Here is a 21880-nt window from a genome sequence, read left to right on the forward strand (position 1 = left end):
AGGCAGCCATCCTGCACCTGTTACACCTTCTAAACCTGGAGCTCTGTACCTATGAGCAATGTCCATCTTTCCCAGCCCCTGGAAACCTCCCGTCTGAATGAGTCTCTGAATTTGCCTGTCCCAGGTACTTACATAGGGGATCAAGGTCCACCCTGTCATTGCAAGTGGCAGATTCTTTCCTTTCTAAGGCTTAATAATGTCTCCCCGTGGAGAGCCACTCTTGGGGACCAACTGCGCCGCTTGGCCACTGGGGACAATGCTGCTGTGACCGTGGGTGTGCAAAGATCTCTCTGAAGTCCTGTTTTCAGGGCTTGTGGACACAGACCCAGAAGCTGGTTCCCTCACTTTAGACACTGAGTTCTCCGCAGGGCCCCCAGCACGGCCCGGCTCCCTTCCCCACCACTCCCAGCTGCAAGGGTTTCAGTCTGTTGGTCCCCTCATGTCTTTAAACATAAAGGAAGTCCCAAGGGTCCTCCATAGCTGACCCTGAGAATCAGCTCAATCTTACCCAACCTTCCCCAAAAGGGAACCGGAGTGAATTAGCCAAGGTGGGCCAGTCCCTCACGGAAGGTCAACGAATCCTACATGGGATTTTAGAGCAAAAGGGAAGTTTAGAAATCTTAGCCCAACCGTCTCTTTTGAGAGATAGGAAAACCAAACCCAGGTTGGTGGCCGCCGCGGTCACAAGCTCAAGGTCACAAAATCAGACTCATCCCCACAGGCATTACCTCCATCCAGGAAGACCAGAGCCCCGTGATCCTGACTCCACCTAGAAGATGGGTGCAGGAGGCTGTCAGGGTGCAGGTAGGGCCCTGGCTGCTGGAATCTGACCAGGGTCAGGGGACCCTCCATCAGGATGGGAGGTTAATGGGGCCTCCTTCCGGAGGCTGATACCATCAACACCTCTGTTTTATGAAGAAACCGGAGCTTCTTTCACAATCTCTGCTCCTAGCTCTTTCTCAGAACGGTCCGTGTGAATCAAAACCGAGTGGTTGTTAATTAACTGCACTATAGGTGATTGGTTCCCTTTTTTTTTTTTTTTTTTAAACTCAGCTAACAGGGGCCAAAAGGAAGTGTGCTGGGTGCATTTGGTTCCCACTGAGGACTTCAGAGCTTGGCCGTGGAATTGGCTGATTTCCTGTCACTTTGCCAGGCTGAGGGGTGAGGAGGACATGGGGGATCAAGGGGATCCTTGGAGTAGGCTTGAGAATCACCTGCCTCCCGTGGGGAACCCCAGAAACTGGATCCCCTCCCCCTCCACCACTGTGGAGTTGGCACAATCTCCGTGACCCCAGAGCCTGCCACTGCTGTCCAGGATGTTAGTCCGTTGACACTGCTGCTTCTCTGGCTTCCCATAGGGAATCTGTCCCTCACCTGTGACCCTGCAGGACTGATGTGGGGCTTGGGGGATTTACAAAAGACCTGAAGACCAGAGGAATGTGATTCAATGCCTTCTCGCTCTTCGTGCTGTAGGCTGTGAGGATCTCAGATGGGACTGGGTAGCAGGACAGGAGCCCTCGGCCTGGCTCTGCCATGACCTTAGACAAGCCACCAACATCTCAGCCTAAGTCCCCACCTGCAACCTAGGGCACGGCCCAGCAGCCCAGCGCTGGCACAGACAGCAGGAGCAAATGCCCCCACCTCTGGCCTGTCCCTCAGGAACATGGAGGCCCCAGGCCAGCAGACAGAGTCCTTGCTCTGCCCTGGGGTCCTGGGCAGCCTCTGAGCCAAGGCTCCTCCTCGGTGACATCAGTATGGGACAGGGTTCCCTAAAGGTGCTCAGGTGGCTGAACAGACCCTGGCTGCCAATTTACCCTGGCACTGTCTCAGAGGCTTCAGCGGGCACCTTGGTTGTAGCTGATCTTCTTATAAAAGAGCCTGTGTCAAAAACAAGCAGGTCATCTTTTGACAGACTGTGGCTTTAGGCGGCCCCCACAGGACCAAGGTGGAGGGAACCCAGGCCTGGCCCAGCTCACCGGGGTCCCTCCCACTCTGCCCAGGGTCTGGCCTCCCCAGGATGTTTCCAGAGGCGAAGAGTTCAGAGGGGGAAGGAAGGGGGTGTGGGGAGCCCTGGCGGGGGAGGGAAGAGGCAGGAGGAGGAAGACGTGTCCCTGGAAGATAAGGTGGCTGTGGGCTGCCTGGCCTGGGGCAGTCCCCGCAGAGCCTTTGTTCAAAGAGCTGAGAATCTGACAGGGAGGGGATCCCACCCCTCCTTGTAGAGCTCAGAGAGAGGAGGCCTGGAACATGTCCCCCGTTCCCTGGGGATTTCTGTGGCCACTGGTCCAGGACTGGGCTGTCCTGCAGGTGTTGCACCTGCTCTGCCCCAGATGCTGGGCACGCAGCAGGATGCAGGCCTCCTTCCTGGCCTCCGAAGCTGCTCCTCATCTGGGCAGAGGTGCCACCACCCATAGCTCAGATGAGGCACACACTGAGCACCTAGGGATTAAACCCAGGGGCACTTAGCCACTAAGCTCTTCCCCAGCCCTTTTTATTTTGAGACAGGGCCTCCATAAATTGCTGAGGTTGGCTTTGAACTGGCCATCCTCCTGCCTCAGCCGCTTGAGCCTCTGGGATTATAGGCCTGCACCACTGTGCCCAGCTCATGAGCTTCTTTGTGACATGTGAAGTTCCCTCCTGCTCCCAGCAGTCCCCTGGCATTGGGGAATGATCTCTGTTAAGCAGATCTGGATACCAAGGCTCAGGGACAACATCCAGCAAGGAGGGACCTGGACTACCCACTCCCTGCTGCTGCCACAGCCCAAACTCTCAATGTTGTCCTCAGACCCTGGGCCAGAGGACAGGCACACCAAGGCTCTCTTCTGCGGACTCTGGTCTTCCCTTTGGGGGGGGGGCTGCCTTCTCTAATCCCCACCCACCCCTGCACACCCCGGCAGGGCAAGGCCTTATCGCCCAGCCCCCACAGCTGCTTGGAGCAGCCCAAATCCTTTCCCGCCTTCACCTTGGCTGGGTGCTATCACCCTGCAACCCTGTGTGGAAGCTGTGGGGTGGGGGAGGGACTCCACCCAGGCCTTGCAGGACTGGTGCCTCTTCTGAGCTCTGAGCTCAGGCGTGTGCAGCCTCGGGAGGAGGAGGGCAGAGGACCTGGAAGATGCTCTCTGTTTCCCCAGGGCCCTCGGGAGAGCTTCGTGAGCAGGCGGCCAGGGAGGCAAGCTGTTGGGGATGAGGCGGGGAAGGAGACCCTCGCTGTGCAGGGGAAGCCAGGGGGAGGGGGTGGTCAGGATGGTCCAGCTTCACACACCCTTGGACCTGGGAATAAGGGCAGTAACTTGACAGATCTGTTCCTCAATTTGTCCCCCAAACCCTGGTTAGGGGCTCAGCGATGATGCTGGGCTGGGCTGCCACTCAACCATGAGAGTTGGTGGACATTTGTGTCTTCCTGTATGGATGATATTGTGTGGTTTTGGGGTCCTCTTGGGCCCAAACCTTATCTACTCTCGGGAGAGAGAAGGGTCCTTCCTCTCTGGGAACCAGACATACTTGTCAGCTCCACAAATCTGGATGTCATATCTTAAAGAAAAGAAAATTGGCCCAGAGAGGTTAAGTTTCTGCCCTAATTTGCCCAGTAGTGAGCCAAGATAAGCACTCAGGAGCTTCTCAACCCCAAACCAGAACACTTTTTTTCCTATGGCATCTAATGGTGGATTCCACTGGGAATCACATGCAGCTTTCTAGAAATGGGGTCCACAGTGTGCCACGGACAGAGACCATTGCCCCTGCCCTTCTCTCTCTGATCTTGTACAACCTGGGGCTTGCTAGTGGGAGCAGGCTGACTCAGGATTTTCGGGGTGTGAGTGTATTCCTTTGCTACTGAGGGATGGCAGCCTTTGTAGCTGCTGTGCAAGTATGTGCCACAAGCAGGGTGGCTTAAAGACAACGGAAATGAGTGCCCTCACAGTTCTGGGGTCTAGAAGTTCAGAATCCAGCATCAGCAGGGTCACACCCTTCCAGCAGCTCTGAGGACTCTGCTCCACGCCTCAGTGGTCCTTGGCTTATAGAGACATGATTGGGATCCCACCACCACTGTCACAGCCTTCTCCCTGTGTGTCTGAGTCCAGGTTTCCCTCTGCAAGGCCACTGGTCATAGTGGACCCGAGGTCCTCCCTGACTCTGGATGACCTCATCTTGATTTGATTCCATCTACAAAAAGGCTGTTCCCCACTCGATCACCGGTCCAGTAGGCGTGAGCTTTGTGAGAGACAACTCAACCCAGCACGGGGGGCTGTTTTCATCCCAGGAGGAGTTCAAAATCCAGAGGAGCGTTGTCCTGTCCTTCTTTTAACTGCCCCTCCCCTTGCAGGTGGGGGCACCTCTGAAAATGCCGCGCTCCTTCTTGGTAAAGAGCAAGAAGGCCCACACCTACCACCAGCCCCGAGCGCAGGAGGACCCTGCCTGGCTTCCTGCCATCGCCCCGGGTGAGTCCCAGTCCAGCTGGCTGGCTGCAGTCAGGCCTTCCCCCCAAAGCCCCTCTTGCAGTCCGGCAGCAGCAGCTCGGCAAGGTCTCCCCTGGGGTGACGGGGCATGGGCATTGGAACCCGGGCTGCTGCAGATGGGTGGGTCCCACTTGGAGGTGCAATGGAGGGCTGCTCTAGAGGCAAGGCTGACCTGGGGGTCCTCGGCACTCTGTCCACATCCTGCCCACCGGGAAGAGCCCTGCACGTGAGCAGACAGAAGCAACGGCAGATGGTCTGTCCAGGTCCCCTCCTCCTGGGAAGGGCTTCTGAGGAGCTGCAGCTGGTGACTCTGAAGTCTTGTCTCTCCACAGTGACCAGGGACCAGGTCCTGAGCAACAGCCCTGAGGTCAGCACACTGCCCCCAGACCAGTACCTTGACTGGAACAGTGTCAAACGGGAGCCAAGGCTGGAGCCTGGGCAGAGCTTGACCAGGATGGCCTCAGTGCCAGGTAGCCAGCCTGGGACCCCAGGCACTCCCCAGCAGAGCTGAGGGAGGGAAGCTGGATGGGCTCTGGGATCAGTGTCCCCTGGGATCATAGTCAGGAGGACCAACAGTGCCCACTGACACCTGGATGCCATAAGGGCTCTCTGACTTCTACCTGGATGCTCCTTACAGGGAGCTCAGTCCAGATGAGGGCTTCTGGGAGGTGGGCCAGCAGCAACCAGCAGGTGCCTGGGGTGGGTGAGGGGCGTCCTGGGTTGAGAAGGGGTGTTTCTTGCCTAGAAAGTCTGAGGAACCATAATAGGGACCCAGACAGCCCTGGCAGTGAATATGCAGGTCACACCAGGAACCCCTCTACACTAGGTGTCACTAGGTGGTGGTGGGTGCTGGAGAGCCGGTCCCCCATTAGTGACTCACCAGGCATATGTCCTTGTCTCCTCAGAGGGCCCTGTAGTGATGGCCCGGCCCCGGGATGGGGACTCGCCCCTCTCCGACTCCCTGCCCTTCTACAAACCCAGCTTCTCCTGGGACGCTCTGGCTTCGTCCTACGGCTGCCAGCAGGGCCCTTCCACCATGCAGTCGGCCTTCCTGGAGCGCTCCGTCAGGCTGTACGGCAGCCCCCTGGTACCCAGCGTGGAGCCACCGCTGGACTTCAGCCTGCGCTACTCCCCAGGCATGGACGCCTACCACTGCGTCAAGTGCAGCAAGGTGAGCACGGCAGTGGCCGCTGGGCGGGGCTGGCTGGCTGAGGGCTGCAGGCCGCCGCCATCCCGGGGTCTCACGCTCTGCCCCCCCAGGTGTTCTCCACCCCTCACGGGCTGGAGGTGCATGTCCGCCGCTCCCACAGCGGGACGCGGCCTTTCGCCTGTGACGTCTGCGGCAAGACCTTCGGCCACGCCGTGAGCCTGGAGCAGCACACCCACGTCCACTCCCAGGTGAGGCCGCCAAGACTGGACGCCCCCACCAAGACGCTTCCCTCGGGAGCCTGGGGGCTGTGGCTAGGTCTCTCCTCTTGTCCCGGAGGTGATGCAGATTGGGGGGCCCCTGACTAAATGCCCCCAGGTCTGCCCCCTCCCACAACGCTCCTGGGTCTCCACTCCACCCAGCTGATGGGAGGGAGCTCTTGACCCTGGTGGGATCTGGGGACAGCAATGGCTGTGATGCTCAGGAACGTGTCTGTCTCTGGGTGGCCCCAGCAGGTGTCATTGGCTTTGAGGACTTTGCTAGGCTTTGCCAGGATGGACGAGTCCCCATCCTGGCAGTTCTCAGAGTCAGAGTTAGGGTCAAAAGCTCACTCCCCCAACCCCCACTAAGAGAAATCCAGCTTAGGTTCTTCACTCCCGGGGGGCACCGGAACCCCACCCGGTGAACAGAGGTGGGGCGGCAGGGAGGGACCAGAGAGCTCCCACCTGTGAGCCCCGCAGCCTGCTGGGTCTGGGTACCGGCCTGTTCTCAGCCTCCACCTCCCAGCAGTGCTTGAGCCGTAACTGTCAGAAGCCCAGCGTACAGACCAGGAAACAGGCTGGGGGGGGCGGGGGTTAAGTGACCCCTAGAATCACATGACTGCTCAGAGGTCAGAATCGCGCCTCAGTAACTCAGACTCTTAACTGACCCACTGCTCAGCCTCTCAGCCCTGCCTCAAGGGCCTCAATCAGGGTCAGGGTCATGGAATGTGCGCTCCCGAAAAGGCTGACCGTTCAGCCGTCCATCAGTCGGCCAGCAGACACTTGCTTTAGTAGGATACTGAGAGCAGGAGGGACCTCACACAGGCCTCTCAGGCCCACCCCTGGTCCTACCTGGGCAGCAGGATGGGGCCTCCTGGGTTCTGCTCCTCCAGGCCCTGCCCTTGAGGCCACCCCAACGGAGTGTCCTCTTCCTTAGGGGATCCCAACTGGGTCCAGTCCTGCGCCCAGCCTGGCTGTCCTGGGCGGCGAGGCCCCACCTGCACCTGACCCCCCGGGGCCTCGTTTCCTCCGGCAGGAGCGCAGCTTTGAGTGCCGGATGTGTGGCAAGGCCTTCAAGCGCTCGTCCACCCTGTCCACCCACCTGCTCATCCACTCGGACACGCGGCCCTACCCCTGCCAGTTCTGTGGCAAGCGCTTCCACCAGAAGTCGGACATGAAGAAGCACACCTACATCCACACCGGTGAGTGGCAGGCCGCCTCCTGGGGAGCCGCGCCCGCCGGCTGTCAGCCAGGGCAGGTCGGGTGACCGGGAGGCGCAGGCTGGTGGAGGGCCAGATGCCCGTGGCACTCACACACACCGAGGAGTGGATACTACAGGGGCAGGGACAGCACGGTGCCAGCACTGGTGGCCTCTGGGCAGGTGACTTGCTGAGGCACTCATTGGTGAGCGCCTCTGTGCCTGGCCTGGGCCAGCTGTGGGGATGTAGCCAGGGAAACCTGGCCCCTGGCCTCTCCTGTGGACAGTGCAGGCCTTTCTGGCTCGTCACTCTCTAAGGTGGACATGGGTGGACAAAGAGGGGGCACAGCAAAGCTTGGGAGGGCAAATGTGGGAGGGGAGGAGACGCAGGCCTGGCTGCCGCTGACCTCGGCCCACCTGATCCCGGCCTCCCAGGGGAGAAGCCTCACAAGTGCCAGGTGTGCGGGAAGGCCTTCAGCCAGAGCTCCAACCTCATCACGCACAGCCGCAAGCACACAGGCTTCAAGCCCTTCAGCTGTGAGCTCTGCACCAAGGGCTTCCAGCGCAAGGTGGACCTGCGGCGGCACCGGGAGACCCAGCACAACCTCAAGTGAGGCCATGCCTGCTCTGGCTCGTCCAGGGCAGCCTACCTGGGCGTCCCATCACCTACAGGCCAGCTTCATGCCTCCAGATTCCCAGGCTCCTGGAGGTGGCACTGACAGGAGGCTTCAAATTTGTTTTGAGACTCATGAAATTGCTGTGTGACCTTGGGCAAGTGACTTTCCCTTTCTGGACCAATGTTCCTCCTTCCACAAAGTGTGAGGGCTGGTCTGGGTCTTTGGGGGCTGAAGTTGTCCACAGATGTGCTCACCTTGAAAGAACATGGGAAGCTGGAACACCCCAGGGGACAGGAATGCCAAGAACACACCAGAGCTGGGACCCACAGTGAAAGCCCTCTCCTGCCTGCTGTCCACTTGGATGCGGCCATCTTGAATTTCCAGGGACCTCTTTCTGGCTGCCACAGCATTCCGAGCTGCCTCCTGTCACCACCAGCCCTCAACTGGCCACTAGGATTTAGCCGTGGGGCTGAAGAGGACAGCAGTCACTGCTCCTCTCAATTGCTGTAAATAAAAATAAAGAAGGCTTGTTTCCACGCGCTGCACGAGGCTCTGGGGAGGGACGGTGGGGAGTTGGGGGAGCAGAGAAGGCTGTGGAGGGACTCGGGGACAGGAGGGGCGGCGTGCACAGCCCAGCAGGTGAGGGCTGCTGCCCTGGCACAGGAGGGCCAGCCGCACAGTGATGCTGTGACAAAGTGTACAACCCAGTCCCCCAGCACCCAGCCCTTCTCACAGCCCCAGGGCCGGACACCAAGCCCCTGTCAGCCGGCAGGCTCCCGGTCTTTCAAGATTCCTCCTCCTTAGCTGCCTCCTCCCTCTTTCTTCCCTCCTTCCTGCCTCCCTCCTGCCTCCCTCTCCCCCTCCCTCTCTCTCTGCTTCTTTCTTCCTGTTGAACCCAGGGCACTTAGCCACTGAGCCCCAGCCCCAGCCCTTTTTGTTTTTGAGACAGGGCCTCCCTAAGTTGCTTAGGGCCTCATTAAATTGCTAGGCTGGCCTCAAATTTGGTGATCCTCCTGCTTCAGCCTCCTGAGCTGCTGGGATTGCAGGCGTCCACCGCCACGCCTGGCTCCAGCTTCGGAGGGCAGCCCTCTCCTCTCCTCTGCCATGCCTCTCCTTCTCCCGCCTTTGCCCTTCTTGCCTCTCTTAGGAGGACGTGGAATAACATCGGCCCCTGGATAACCCAGGATGATTGTCCCACCTCAAGACCCTGCAATTGCAGTGGTGGGCTGGATGATGGCTCCCAAGTTGAGATCTGTGTCCCAGTCCCTGCCCCAGCCAGGGTCACCTCAAGTGGCCAAAGGGGAGTGACAGGTGTGCCTCAGGTGAGCCTGGTGTGGCCCCTGGACAGTGGTGTGAGTCCAGGTGGGGCCCTGAACCTCTCTGGGCTCAGCTTCCTCTGCAGAGCGGGACACGTGACAGTCCCTTTCTGGAAGTGCTGTTGGAAGGATTCCCTGGGGCCCACATCTAAAGACGAGGGCAGGCCTAGCCAGGTGCAAGCTACCAGGTCACGAATGTCCCTGCTTGAAGTCCTGGCCATTAAACAAGGCCCCTTGCTTACAGCTCAGGAGCCCCTGACCACAGAGAGCAGCTGTCTGTGGATAGTGTCCCCCCGTCTCTGGGCCGGGCCCAGCCTCAGGTTTGGCAGTGGACAAGTGGGTGAAACCCCGGCAGGTACTGAACGGGACTGAGCGACTCCAGACACGGGCTCTAACCGACACGCCCTCTGCAAGGTGCCTGGTGGTCCCACTTTACAGAAGGGCAGCCGAGGCTCAGAGAGGCCAGCCACAGAAGAGTGGAAGCCACAGAGCTTGCCCCCGCAGGTTTCCTTTTTTTTTTAATATTTATTTTTTAGTTCTCGGCGGACACACATCTTTGTTGGTATGTGGTGCTGAGGATCGGACCCGGGCCGCACGCATGCCAGGCGAGCGCACTACCGCTTGAGCCACATCCCCAGCCCCTCATGTTTCCTTTTTAATAAGCTTCTTTGGGGCTGGGCTCGAACCCAGGTCCTTCCCCAGGCTGGGTGCACCTCTGCCCCTGGAGGTGTTTCCTTTCAGAATGTGACTTAACCTGGGGCTTGTGACTAGCTGTTCAGCGGCTCTGACCCCAAGGCTCACCCCGTCAAGGAATAGCAATGGTGACCTGCCCGGAGCAAAGGCTAGTGCCCACTGGCCACGGTCACTCATCCTTGGAGGAAGCTGAGGCTGTTCCTGTTGCAGGTCTAGGCCTCCCCTCTTGGGGCAGTGGGGGCCATCCCTCAGTTGATGTGCATCCTACAGAGAGGACCTCGGTGCTGGCGGGACGGCCAGCACCGGTGTGCCCCAAGCCTGCCCACAGCCTCCAAAGCCAAAGGGAGGAGAGGGCCCAGTGGCCAGCAGAGCCTTGACTGCGTGACTTCTCGGAGTGGTGGTGTGTGATGGGCGGTGCCCACCTCCACAGGAGGAGATGCGCCCCGAGGACGAGGAAGGGGAGGGGGATGTCCACCTGCGTGCCCACGGTCACATGGCAGGCCCAGCAGGTTGGCATCGGGAGCCCCATGGTGTTTCCTCTAGTCTGTCCTCTGTCCAGACCTCTGTGAGGCTGCTGTCTGGATCCCCCTGAAAACTGGCAAATCTGGGCTTGGCCAGCAGGCCCTGAAGGGCACGCCCCTGCAGAGGCGCTTCCTGTTCATCCAGATTCCCCCAAACACCCCATCAGGTGTGTGGGGCTGGGGGGTGAGTCACCTAAGAGGGTGGTCACCTACTCAGCAGGCTCCCCGCCCATGTCCTGCAGGGCCTGGGTCTTGAAGGCAGGGAAAGATGGACTCTAGTGGCCAGGGCACAAGACCCACAAAGCCCTGGAGAACACCAGCCCCTGCCCTCCTCCTGCCATGGGACACTGAGGTCTAGAGAGGGAGAAGGACTTGTCCAAAGCTGCACTTCAGGGCGAGACCCTGCACATCTCAGATCAGGAGAAAGAGTCGGGGTACTTGCTGGGGTGGGGGTGCTCCGTGCACACACACACACTCTCTCTCTCCCTCTCTCTCTCACCCCCCCCCCCCCCGGGGGCTGCTTTGCATGCTTCTGTTTGCTAAACAAAACGAAGCCAATATCAGGATTGTAACCCTTCTCAGCATCGGCTTGGAGGAGAAGCTGAGCAGGGGTGGCCAGGATTTCCTTCCTCATTGGCCATGGCTCCTTCACTTCCTGAGGCTGGGATTTAACAAGCAGTTGGGAGGGGACCACAGACAGCAGCCACCGAGCAGGGACCCAGCCCCCATTTGCATAACAGAGGGGGCAGGTGTGTGGCAAGTGGCAGGAAGCCCAAGATCAGCTTCCAGGGGAGGACTGCACCGGGTGGAAAGGGTGGCAAACGCCAGGCTGGGGCAGACGGCTTGGAGGGAGCCCGGCTCCCCTGCCAAGCTGGAGAGCCACTGCCGCCCCACCGCACAGCTGCTGGGCCCGAGGGCTGCACAGGGTGACCTCAGGTGCAGCGTCTGAGGAGAGGGCAGTTTCAGGCTGTCCCCTGTGCCCCTGAACACAGGAGAAGCCCCTCCCCAGAGCAGGCCACGTCCCCACAGGGTGGCCAGGTCCTGCTCACCAGGGTTCCCTGGAGGACACACTGGGAGGTGGCCTGCCACCCTCCATGGAAATCACTGATAAGAATGGAAATGCTCTCCAGGGTCAGCCCTGGGATTGTGTGATCAAGGTGGCACCAGCCTGTCTCCCTCTCCAGCGGCAAAAATCTGTCTGGTGGCCTGGAAGACCAGCAGGTGGATGGAGGCCAAGAGGGAGGGGACAGGTTCTGGGAAGTCAGAGAAGGGGAGAGAGAAAGGGTCCTGGGCCATTTCTCACATCAAGAGCCCTTCTGGAGTCAGGTGTGCCCCCAACACATCACCTGATGGTCAACTCACCCCAGCTGCCCACCATGACCCAGCCGTCACAGGTGACCCCAGTCCCTGATCTCAAGCCTTCACACTACTATTGCCCTCCAGGGCTCCCCTCTGCAGAGTGTGGGTGACGTCCACCCAGGGGGCGGGGCCAGGAGAGAAGAAGAATCTGGGTTGGCCAGTGTTGTACCCAGCAGGTGAGGGGTACTGCGCCTTGGTCTGGGGAACAGGCAGGGGCAGAGGTGGCATGGAGCTGAGCCGAGAAGGGTCCCCTAAGGCTGCTGCACAGTGTGCTCTGCAGGAGCGGAGGGGGCACTGGGGCCCCAGTCCCTGCTGAGGTTGCCCAGGAGTGGAGGACAGCAGGATGGAGGCGAGGCGGGGGCAGGGAGAAGACACTGGGAAACCCGGCCTCTACCCAGGAGCCCTGCCACCCGGCTCCAGACAGGAAGGACCTTTCCTGGTCCTCTGCAGAGGCCTCCGAGGAATCCTCAATGTCTTCTCACCCTTGCACCTCTGCCCACGGGGCTCCCTCTGCCTGAATGCCCTCTTCCTTCCCCTAAGCCCTCTCAGCCCTAAATCCCAGCCCCCAGCACCAGAAAAGCTTTCAAAACTCACCCGTCCCTGGACCCTCCATTCTACTCCTGGGAATGCCACCAAGAGAGCTGTGGGTGGGCACACAGAGGGCCCAGGAGCACCTCCTCATCCTGTTTGTAAGGGCAAAAAGAGAAGAAAAGGGAACCATCCCCAGTGCCCACAAGGGGAGTCTGGCCAAGCGCAGGGTGTCCCTGTGGCCTTGAAAGGAGCACCTGTGTTTCCTAAGAACCGCCCTGGAAGCAGGCCACCAGGCTGGTCTGAAGCCCCTGGTGTGACTCATGCCAGCTGTGTGCAAGCAGTTTGCACCTCCCGGCCCGCCCTGTGGCCGCAGGTGGAGGGGGTCTTCCCAGAGGCTCCGCGGTGGGCTGTTCCAGCTCCTCAGCAGCACTCAGGGTCGGCCTTGGAATGAACCTGGGGGCCATTTAAATGACACAGGAGGACGGGGGCGGGGGTGGGGGTTGATAAACACCGAGCCATTTCATAAAAGGGACTTGAGCATCTGTGGATTTTGGTGTCCTGGAGCTGTTGACAGCAGTGCTGCTAGAGGGTCGGACCTCTCTCTCGATGCTACGTGTGCATGAGACCTTGTGTGTTTTCTGTACTGGAAAAAAATAAAAAAGGAAAAGAAGATCGATTTTTTTCAGAACAAAAGCTCTTCCTATTTTAAGTGGAAAGTGGTTTGAAATCAGTAAACACCCTGATTCCCTTTGGTCCTCACACGCACACGTGATGGAAGGAAGTGTGGAGGACCAGTGGTATCAACAGGCTGCCCCAGAGGACGGGGCGGCACGTGTCTCTTGGCTCTCATTGTTGGGGGTATGTTTTATTTTTCTGCAGTGGGCACGCATGATAACATTATCACTGGTATTAAAAAAAGACTCCCTCAGGGCTGGGGTTGCCGCTCAGTGTTGGGGCACTTGCCGAGCAAGCGTGAGGCGCTGAGTGCGATCCTCAGCACCACATCAAAAAAATAAAAATAAAATAAAGATATTGTGTCCACCTACAATTAAAAAAATAGATACTTAAAAAAAGACTCCCGGGCTGAGGATGTGGCTCAAGCGGTAGCGCGCTCGCCTAGCATGCGTGCGGCCCGGGTTCGATCCTCAGCAGTACCACATACCAACAAAGATGTTGTGTCCGCCAAGAACTAAGAAAAAATAAATAAATGTTAAAAATTCTCTCTCTCTCTCTCTCTCTCTCTCTCTCTCTCTGTCCCCCTCTCTCACTCTCTCTTTAAAAAAAAAAAAAAAAAAAAAAAAAAAGACTCCCTAAGCTCCAATATACTTTGAGCTTTATATTAATTTGATGTTGGCCTTTCCACCCCACCCCCAAAGCTCCCAGGTCCTGCGGCCCCCGTTGCGGGTACCTATGCAGCTTCTTGGGGGCAGGCTCCTTTCTGCCTTACCACTGTTGACTGGCTTGTCCCCCTACCCCAGGAGCCACCTCCTAGAAGATGCTGGATTTCATCTTTTGGGGCCAATGGCCTGTGTCCCCGATACATTCAGGATCCCCTTGGAGGCCCCGGCTCCTTGGCAGCTGGGGTAGGAACCCTAGAGTGGAGTGAGAGCCTGGCTTGGGGACAGAGGCTGCAGGGCAGATGGATGGCTCTTCCCTGCCGGGCTGCTCTTCTCCTTGCTTGGGTAGTGGCTTGCTCCACCGCCGTCTCCGCCAGTGTCCATCCGGGCTTGGGCCCATTCAGGAGCCAGGCAGGGCCGGAGGTTCTTAGGGGGGTTTCTGAAAGGCAGCAGGAGGGAAATCTGAGGCAGGGCACGTCTGGTCCGGCCATGCTCAGGTTTGTCCTGATAAGTTTATCACCCAGTGCCGGCTGCCAACCGTCGGCATGAAGCAGGCCAGCAAGCCAGGCAGAAGGACACTCCTGGGCCGATAGCGCCTTCCAAGTGTTATCAGGAGCCTTGCGGCCCAGAGCGCGGGAAAGAGGGAACAGGGGTAGGGAGGGAGAGAGAGAGAAACTTCCAACACTTCACCCAGAGACAAGAGCCAGGGAGGAAGAGGCCTCAGAGGCTCCCGGGCCCTGGGCACCACTGCTGCCCTGGCAGATGCCGCTGCCAATCAGCCCCAGCCCAGCAAGCTGGAGGCCCATGAAACCGTCTTGGCCTTCTCTGCCAGGGAACACTGCTGATGCTTCTTAGCTCTTGTGCAAGCTCTAAAGCAAAGCCCCCTTTTCTGGAAGGTTCTGTTGCCCCAGAACACAAAGAAAAGTGTGTGGGAGGAGGTGGGCAGGTTCATGGGGACCCTGTCATTTAACCACTTCTCTACCATCCTTCAGCATCCCCTCTCTCCCTGCCCCGAGGTCTGGGGTGACGGTCCACTCAGCTTGCACAGTGAGCCCCCTGGAATGTCCAGCCTGGCCCTCCTGCCATCTGCAGAGCCACAGCTTTACCACATGGTCATCCCTGGCTATGAGGGGACACTGAATGAGCAGAGAGGAGGGGGAAGGAGGGCGAGGTCAGGGAGATCAGGAGGAGGAGAAGAGGGAAGTCCAGGCCTGGGAGACCCCGCCCTCCCCAAGGTCCCTCGGGGGTGAGTTTTTTAATGCCCCTTTCTCCACTTATTCTGGGTTTTCCACAATTTCTACAATAACAGTGTTTTTATTATTTATTTTTATTCTAATTTGTTAAACATGACAGCAGAATGCATTGCAATTCATATTACACATATAGAGCACAAGTTTTTGTATCTCTGGTTATGTACAAAGTATATTCACACAATGACCATGTTTTGAGAAGGTATCAGGGGAAGGAAGGGCCCAGGACTCTTGCAGAGGCACAAAGACAGGCTGTCCGTCTACTCCTATCCGAGGGCCTGGCCTTTGCCAGGCAGCACTCCAGGTGGGAGGACAGGGCAGTGGGCAATCAGACAGAAACTCTGAGCTCCTGGAGCTGAGGTGGGGGGTGCTGAGGGTAAACAGCTGGGAGAGAGGGAGAGCAGTAAGGGGCCAGCATGGTGGTAGCCCTGAGGCCACCAAGTCAGGTGGCAGCCTGAGGAGGCCTCACCAGAGCACTGGTGTGGAGGGTGAGCTGTGACTGAGGGACACACTCCAGCCTCGTGTGGGTGAGTGTCAGACCCACCCTGGGCCTGAGGATCTCTCGCCCATAAGATGCCCCGTGTGATCTTTAGACGTCTCGAGACTCAACCTTCAGACCCAGGCCTCTCAGGGAGAGGAGGCTGGAGGTGGCCACTGAGGGGAGAGCAGACAGCCTGTGTAAGGGCTGGGACAACAGCAAAGTGGCCTCTGACACATTTCTGCCACGTGGGCCTCTGCCTGGCATTGCTAAAATGTAGTGTTTCTTGGAAGTGGATGTAGTGCCAGGTGCTGTTGCAAATACTTCATATAAATTAACCCTCTGTTATTCCCATTTCCTGATGGGGAAACTGAGGCCAGAGAGGTCAATGACTTGGCGGGTCCACAGCCACCAACGCTGCACCTGGCCTCTGCTCCTTCGGTCTCTGTACCTGAGAGCCTCTCCCTCTCCCACACTCAGCCTGTCCAGCTCCAGATGCTTTCCAGGTGGCTCTGCTAGGCTCTGCCCTGATTTCAGTGCTTCCCTGAGGCAGGGATGTGAGCCGCCCAGGACGCCCCAGAGCCCATGATAAAGGTAGTTGTTATTTTCATGGCTAAGAGTCCTGAGCACAGGGCACAGGTCCGGCCCTGAGGGGCAAGGCTAGGGAGCAGGTGGGCCTTGCCACTGTGTGGTGAGCCGAGCTGTGTCTCACCCGTCTCCCGTCCCTGCTGACAGCCCAGCCCCAGACGCCAGGCAGACGTGCAGAGCTATTTCTGCAAAGGGTGACTGGGAACTTCCTCCCGGATCTCTTAAAAATAGAGGAGTTATCGAGGCCCTCAGGCCCCTTCCTCTACATGGGGATTCTGACATGATTTCTGGGGAGGCCTGAGCCCCCTGGCCTCCCTCACCCCACAAGGACTTATCTCTGAGCTCAGTTGGACAGCAGGAAGGGAGCAAAGCTACCACGGTGGGCAGCTCTTCCTGCCCCCAAAGCCCCTTTTGGGAGCGGCAGGGGATGTGGGCACTGACTCAGGGTGTCAATCACCCCTGCTCCCTGGGGCTGTGGTTGCCACGACTCGGGGGAATCAGAAACCAAGGGTTGAGCATGTTCTGGGGATGCCCCCACACCGTCCAGCCTGGCCTTCCTGCCCTGGCCCTGCCCTTGTGCCCAGCACCCTCATCTCTGAGTGGCCCATGGCCATGCAGTCACTGGTGGACATCTGTCTCACTGTATTCCCAGGAGCTGGAGAGGCTGAAGGACCAGGCACCTGGAGGTCAGGCCAGGCTACGTGGGGAGAGTGCAGGGAGGGACGGTGGAGGGGGTGGCAGGCTTGCGCAGGGCCCACCTCTCCCCGTCCCTGGGTCTGCTCTGTAGCAGGGGAGGCCCTGGGGGCCAGCCATCTCCTCTAGAGATCTCTTCCCACCCTGCAGGCCTCAGATTTTAGAAGACAACTCCTCTTGGGGCCAGAGGAGAGACCCTAAGTCTCCATTCAACAAATATTGGCTAGTCAGGCGCGGTGGTGCACTCTTGTAAGCCCAGTAACTTGGGAGGCTGAGGCAGGAGAATTGCAAGTTCAAAGCCAGCCTCAGCAATTTAGTGAGCCCTGAGCAACTTAGCAAGACACTGTCTCCAAAACAAGGGTGGGGGGCTGGGGATGTGGCTCAGTGGTTTAGCCCCCCTGGGTTCAATTCCTAGTACCAAACTAAACAAGACATATAAGTGTTAGCTGTGTCCACTGTGGCTGAGCCCTGAGGGGCTAGACCCATGAGAAGGGTGGCTCAGAGGTCCCCAAAGTCAGGGAGGTCTTCTTAGAAGAGTCAGGCCTGATGACAGGAAGACTGGGATTTGCCAAAAATGGAGAGGGACACGCCAGGTCAAGAAAAGAACGGTATCCAGGCACAGAGTGGGGGGCCAGCGGCCTGCCTGTCTGCCCCAGCTCGCTCCCAGCCTGTTGAGGGGCGAAGGCCAGCAGTGCCCCCAGGGCCCCAGGAGGCCATCGCGTAATCTGATGGTGACCTAGAGCAGTTCCACTGTGGCCACTGTTCCTGTCCTGCTTTCCAGTCCCCGCTGGGTTGCAAGATGCCCATCAGGCTTGCCTGGCCACCGTGATCACCTGCAGCCCAGCCCTGCCCTTGACTACTGTGGAGGGAAGGGTCCAGATCCTGCGGTTCAGCTCCCCAGGCCCCTCTGCAGGGCCAGCAATCTTAGCTGGAAACAGCAAGGCTGGGGTTTTCTCGGCAGCTCCCCAGCCCCCTCATCTCATCTCAGACTTATCGCTGCCCGCCAGCTGCCTGGCCCCCAGCCCCTCCAACCCCCTCTCCTGCATGATTCAGCAAATCTCCCTCCAAGAGGGGAAAACAAGGGTGAAAAAATCACAAAGTCAGATTACAAAGCCCCAACCGTAGGGCAGGCCCCCAGCAAGGAGATAGGCTCCGCTCTCTCCGCCCTCAAGCCCCTTGGGCAGATAAGCCTGTAAGTAGCAGCGGTGGGCTGCAGCAGGTGTGGCTGGGGGACTGGCTCCACGGAAGTCCAGCAGGGAACAGGGCCGTTGGGTGGCCCTGTGGTGACTCAGGTCCCCGGGCTTAGCCACCATGCAGTGAGCTGGGCAAAGAGGAAGCACCCGCGGCCACCCCTGCTGTTGCCATCCCACCCCAGGCACAGAGGGAAACAGAGAAGGGCGGGGGCCTTCTCAGAAAGTTCGATGGCAGGGTGCCCCACAGATGCCCTCCACCCAGGGTGTGTGTCCCCCTTTGCAGCTCAGCCTGCAACCGTGCTCCTCACAGGGCCAAGCTGCGCAAGCTCGGGGCAGCCCAGCAGCCTGTGTTGGGGAAGTGAGGTGCCTGGCCTGGGAAGGAGCGGGGAGCCAGGAATACCATTCCAAGGCCCAGCTTCCTCTGGGGAGGCCTGGCTGGGGTCCTGGTCGGGACACTCGTCAACCTTGGCCTGTGAGACCAGAAACACGTAAGGGGTCAGCAATGTCAGCCCCAATTCCTTTCTGGGGCAATCCTGGCTCTTGGTGTGGGGGAAGGGTGCAGATTTGCAGACCTCCCCTGCAGGGTGCCTTGGATGCAGGAGACCCTCTGGTCATGGGTGGAGCCTGGGGGGAGCTGGGACCTAGGGCTTCTCCTTCTGCCAGTGGAGGAGGCTGAGTGACAGGCAGGAAGTGGAGCTGGAAGTCACCCTAAGCAGCCATTCCCTGATCACCCTGTCTGCTCCGCTGGCTGTGAAATCAGAGTGAGGAGGACGGTGGCAGCGGGGCTGCCCTGGGGGAGGACCTCGGCCAGCAGGTAACACCCCAGGCTCTGGTCTACATATCCTAGCTTGGGGCCAGTTTGGGTCGAGGCCTGAACAGTGCTTGGTATAAGGGTTCGATGGTCCAGTGATCTTTATTTATTTATTTATTTATTGATGCTGGGGATTTTTTGGGTGCTCTACCCTGAGCTACATCCCCAGCCCTTTTTATTTTTTATTTTGAGCCAGTCTCACTAAGTTGCTGAGGCTGGCCTTGAGCTTGAGATCCTCCTGCCTCAGCCTCTCGAGTTGCTGGGATTACAGGCATGCGCCATTACGCCCAGCTCCAGCCATTTAAAGACTTATTATCTGTGGAAGCAGGTCCAGGTCATTTCCTCCAGAACACAGCAGGACCACGGGGGTGGAGCAGAAACCACTAAGGTGCTAGTGTTGGTTGGGGGCCTGATGCATACGTAAGCCCTCCTGCCATGACCTCGACAGGTCCCTTTCTCCCACTGGGCTTTGGTCCCTGAGGTGTAGAAAGAAGAGAGTGGTTAAGAAACTCTAGAATTTTGCAAACGCCAACTGCTCAGCTGGGGGTGTAGCTCAGTGCTAGGACACTGGCTTAGCACATGTGTGAGAGGCCCTGGGCTTGATCCCTGGCATCGCAAAACAACATAAAACAAAAACCAAATTGCTCATTGCGTGTGTAGTGGGCCAAGGCATGAACCAGAGGTTGGGAAAGCTGATGGGCAGCAGGGTGGTATTGTTTACAGTGGCCAGGAGGTGGCAGCTACCCAAGTCCCCACAAGGGGCCCATCCATAGGATGGGATGTAATTCAGCCTTAGAAAGGAAGGGTATTCTGACATCTGCCAGGACATGGAAAAACCTTGACGAAATTGTGCTAAGTGAAATAAGCCAAACAGAAAAGACCACAGGACCCTGCCTCTACGCGGTCCCTTAGCAGTTAGGTTCAGGGGACAGAATTGTAGTTGCCAAGGGCTAGCTGGTGGGGCGAGGGGGGGTGTGCGGAGTTAGGGTTTAATGAGGACAGGGCTTCAGCCTCACTGGAGGAGAGCGTTCTATAGGTCGAGGGTGTGATGGCTATAAAACCATGTGACTGTACTTAATGCCATAGATGACACTAGGAAAGGCCTGAGATGGCAAAGTTCGTCATTGTGTTTCAGCATGCTCACAACAACGCCACACTACAAAAGGAAGAACAAAGCCAGTGGGCATGGTGTGCCCTTGGTCTGTGTTGAATCAAGACTTTGAGGACCAGATCCCAGCCCCCAACAGCTCACAGTCCAGGTGACAGGGCAAGCCATGGCCCCGGGACCCATAGCCAACATCCAGGGAGCCCTGCTGGGGTGGGAGCAGGCTGTGGGAGTGCTGCAGGAGAGCCTCCTCGCTCTAGGGGTGAGCCAGCGCCCGCCAGGCAGCAGTGCCAGAACACCAGGGTCCTCCCAGGCTGGCTTTGCCTCCCTCCGAGCCCCCTGGAGTGTTGTTCCCTCTGCCTGGAGGCAGTGTCCCCAGTTCTTCTCTTTCTGTACTCCAGTCCCAATACACCTGCACCCCACAGAAGCCTCCGTTCCCCTCTGCAGATTCTCACAGCCCGCAGGCATCTTCCTCCGATGCTGGTCATAACTGTCATTAAGCAGCTGTGCGAACTCATTCTACAAAGGTCCCCCTTATCTCCCCAGTATCCAGTAGGAAATACTTTACAATGGGCGATGGACACATGGGTCTCCCTCCCAAAGGGACCTGAGGCTGGGTCAAAGTTGGAGTTGCCTGTGCAGGTGGGACTTCCTGGTGTCTTGCTCGGGATATGAGCTGGAGTTCAGAACCACTGCCAGTCCCTCCTGAGCTCGTGGACCTGGTTAGGAGCTGTCTCCTGGGCCATGGGGGGAGGATGCTAGAGACCCAGCCCAGAGCTGCCCTGGAGGAGGCCCGTGTGTGGGAAGCGCTCTGCCTTGGCCTGAACTCAGCATCCTGGAAGCGGGCCCAGTGGCACCATCCACCCCCCCCCAGGTCCTTGCTGTGGGGCCTACTGCTGGCTCAGCTCTTCCCTCAGTGAGTGGCAGGAGCCCTTTATCCCTGATGGGGAAACTGAGGCACAGCCTTGCCAAAGTTGGACTGAACTTCAAAGGACCACTGCCCAGCACTCCAGGAAACTAGAATTGGGGGCTGGCCTCTTGGCCTTTCTCCGCCTGGGACCCCGGGACTGCGCAGCAAGGTCTTGCAGTGTGGCTGGGCAGGCTGCACGCAAGGGGTGAGCAGAAGGGCAGTGGATTGGAAAGGGCCAGCCCTGCCCCAGTCCTTCCCTCTCTGCATCCCTCCCACCTCCTTTCCTTTTCTCCCTCCCCTGTCCCAGGCCGCGGGTGGACGGCCTGCATCTGATGATGCGGTCATTCACCCTTCCTCGTGTGACCCGCAGGTCCCTGCAGCGCTCCAGCGTGGCCGATCACTCCCAGGTGCCAGGGCAGTCGGAGCCGAGGGAGACGGCGCCCCCTAGTGGCCGCGCCGGGGCTGCCCGCGAGTGCGGTCCTGGTGCGCATCAACCAGCATAGCTGCGGGTCTAGTCTGGGCCCGGCTCCAGGAGAAGCCCCCCAAGAGACCAGCCCGACAAACCATCCGTCCAGGGGTAGAGGGCGGCCCGTGTGTTGCAGGGAGAGACCTCTTCAAAATTCTGGCTATGAACACCTTTCTAGGTGAACCTTTCCAGCATTTTGAAGAGGTCCTGGGAGGGCCCTGGAGCTGCAGGGTTAGGAACTGGGAGTAGAGGGTGAAACTGATGAGGTTGGGAGGAGATGGAAAGAGAAGATCCCTAGAGTCTGCTGAAGGTTTGGGTTCCACCCCAGAACCATAGGGAGTCGCAGCTGGTCTCAGGCAGGTCAGTGAGGAATCAAGATTTGAGTTTTGGGAAGAGAATCCCTCTGATTTTGTGGGGAGGGCAATCCTGAAGGTGAATGAAGCACAAAAACCTATGGCTATGGGGGTTGCTAGAGGGGAGTCCCACAGCCCCTCAGGAAGGAACAGCTCAGGGTCCTAGGGACCCCCCCCACACACACACACCAGCACCTTCAGCTCTGGGTCACTGCTGGAGGATGGCTTCATGCCTCAGAGGCTCCTGTGACCCCAATGAGGAAATGTAGTCAGGTATAACCAAATCACAGGTGCACACAGTCTTCGACCTGACACAGTCCCACAGATAGCCAGCTTGTGTGTGAGAGGACACACGGCAGCCATTCATCACAGCAGTGTTTGCCCTGGATAAAGCCTGGAAATAACCTAAGTGCCCATCGGAGAGGGCTGGCTGAGGAAATGGAGGTCCAGCAGACAGGGGCACAGTGTGGGTCTGTGGGAGAAATGAGGAAGTGCTGGGTGAATGGATATGGAGTAATTTCCATGCTGCCTTGCCAAGGAAAAGGGAAGGTGGGGAGGGCGTGCACGCTGAGCTTTCATTTGCGGTCAACTGATTGATTGTTG

General features: G+C 58.5%; 1 protein-coding gene across 1 annotated transcript; it reads left to right on the plus strand.

The window, feature by feature from the left end:
- Positions 1-4323: 4323 nt before the first annotated feature.
- Positions 4324-8209, plus strand: Gfi1b (growth factor independent 1B transcriptional repressor). The gene is made up of 5 exons (XM_078045190.1): positions 4324-4433; positions 4784-4921; positions 5357-5622; positions 6895-7060; positions 7492-8209. Exons 1-5 carry the CDS (start codon positions 4337-4339, stop codon positions 7668-7670), a joined length of 846 nt encoding a protein of 281 aa, XP_077901316.1. The 5' UTR covers positions 4324-4336; the 3' UTR covers positions 7671-8209.
- The last annotated feature ends 13671 nt before the right edge of the window (positions 8210-21880 follow it).

The sequence above is a fragment of the Ictidomys tridecemlineatus genome, chromosome 4 (genome assembly GCF_052094955.1).
Source record: "Ictidomys tridecemlineatus isolate mIctTri1 chromosome 4, mIctTri1.hap1, whole genome shotgun sequence".
Classification (NCBI taxonomy): domain Eukaryota; kingdom Metazoa; phylum Chordata; class Mammalia; order Rodentia; family Sciuridae; genus Ictidomys; species Ictidomys tridecemlineatus.

What these genes read in the sequence shown, in the direction of transcription:
- Gfi1b (XM_078045190.1), top strand. Translation starts at nt 4,337, where the DNA reads ATGCCGCGCTCCTTCTTGGTAAAGAGCAAGAAGGCCCACACCTACCAC. An exon ending in GCTTCCTGCCATCGCCCCGG is followed by an intron (nt 4,434 to 4,783) that starts GTGAGTCCCAGT and finishes GTCTCTCCACAG; the next exon opens with TGACCAGGGACCAGGTCCTG. An exon ending in CAGGATGGCCTCAGTGCCAG is followed by an intron (nt 4,922 to 5,356) that starts GTAGCCAGCCTG and finishes TTGTCTCCTCAG; the next exon opens with AGGGCCCTGTAGTGATGGCC.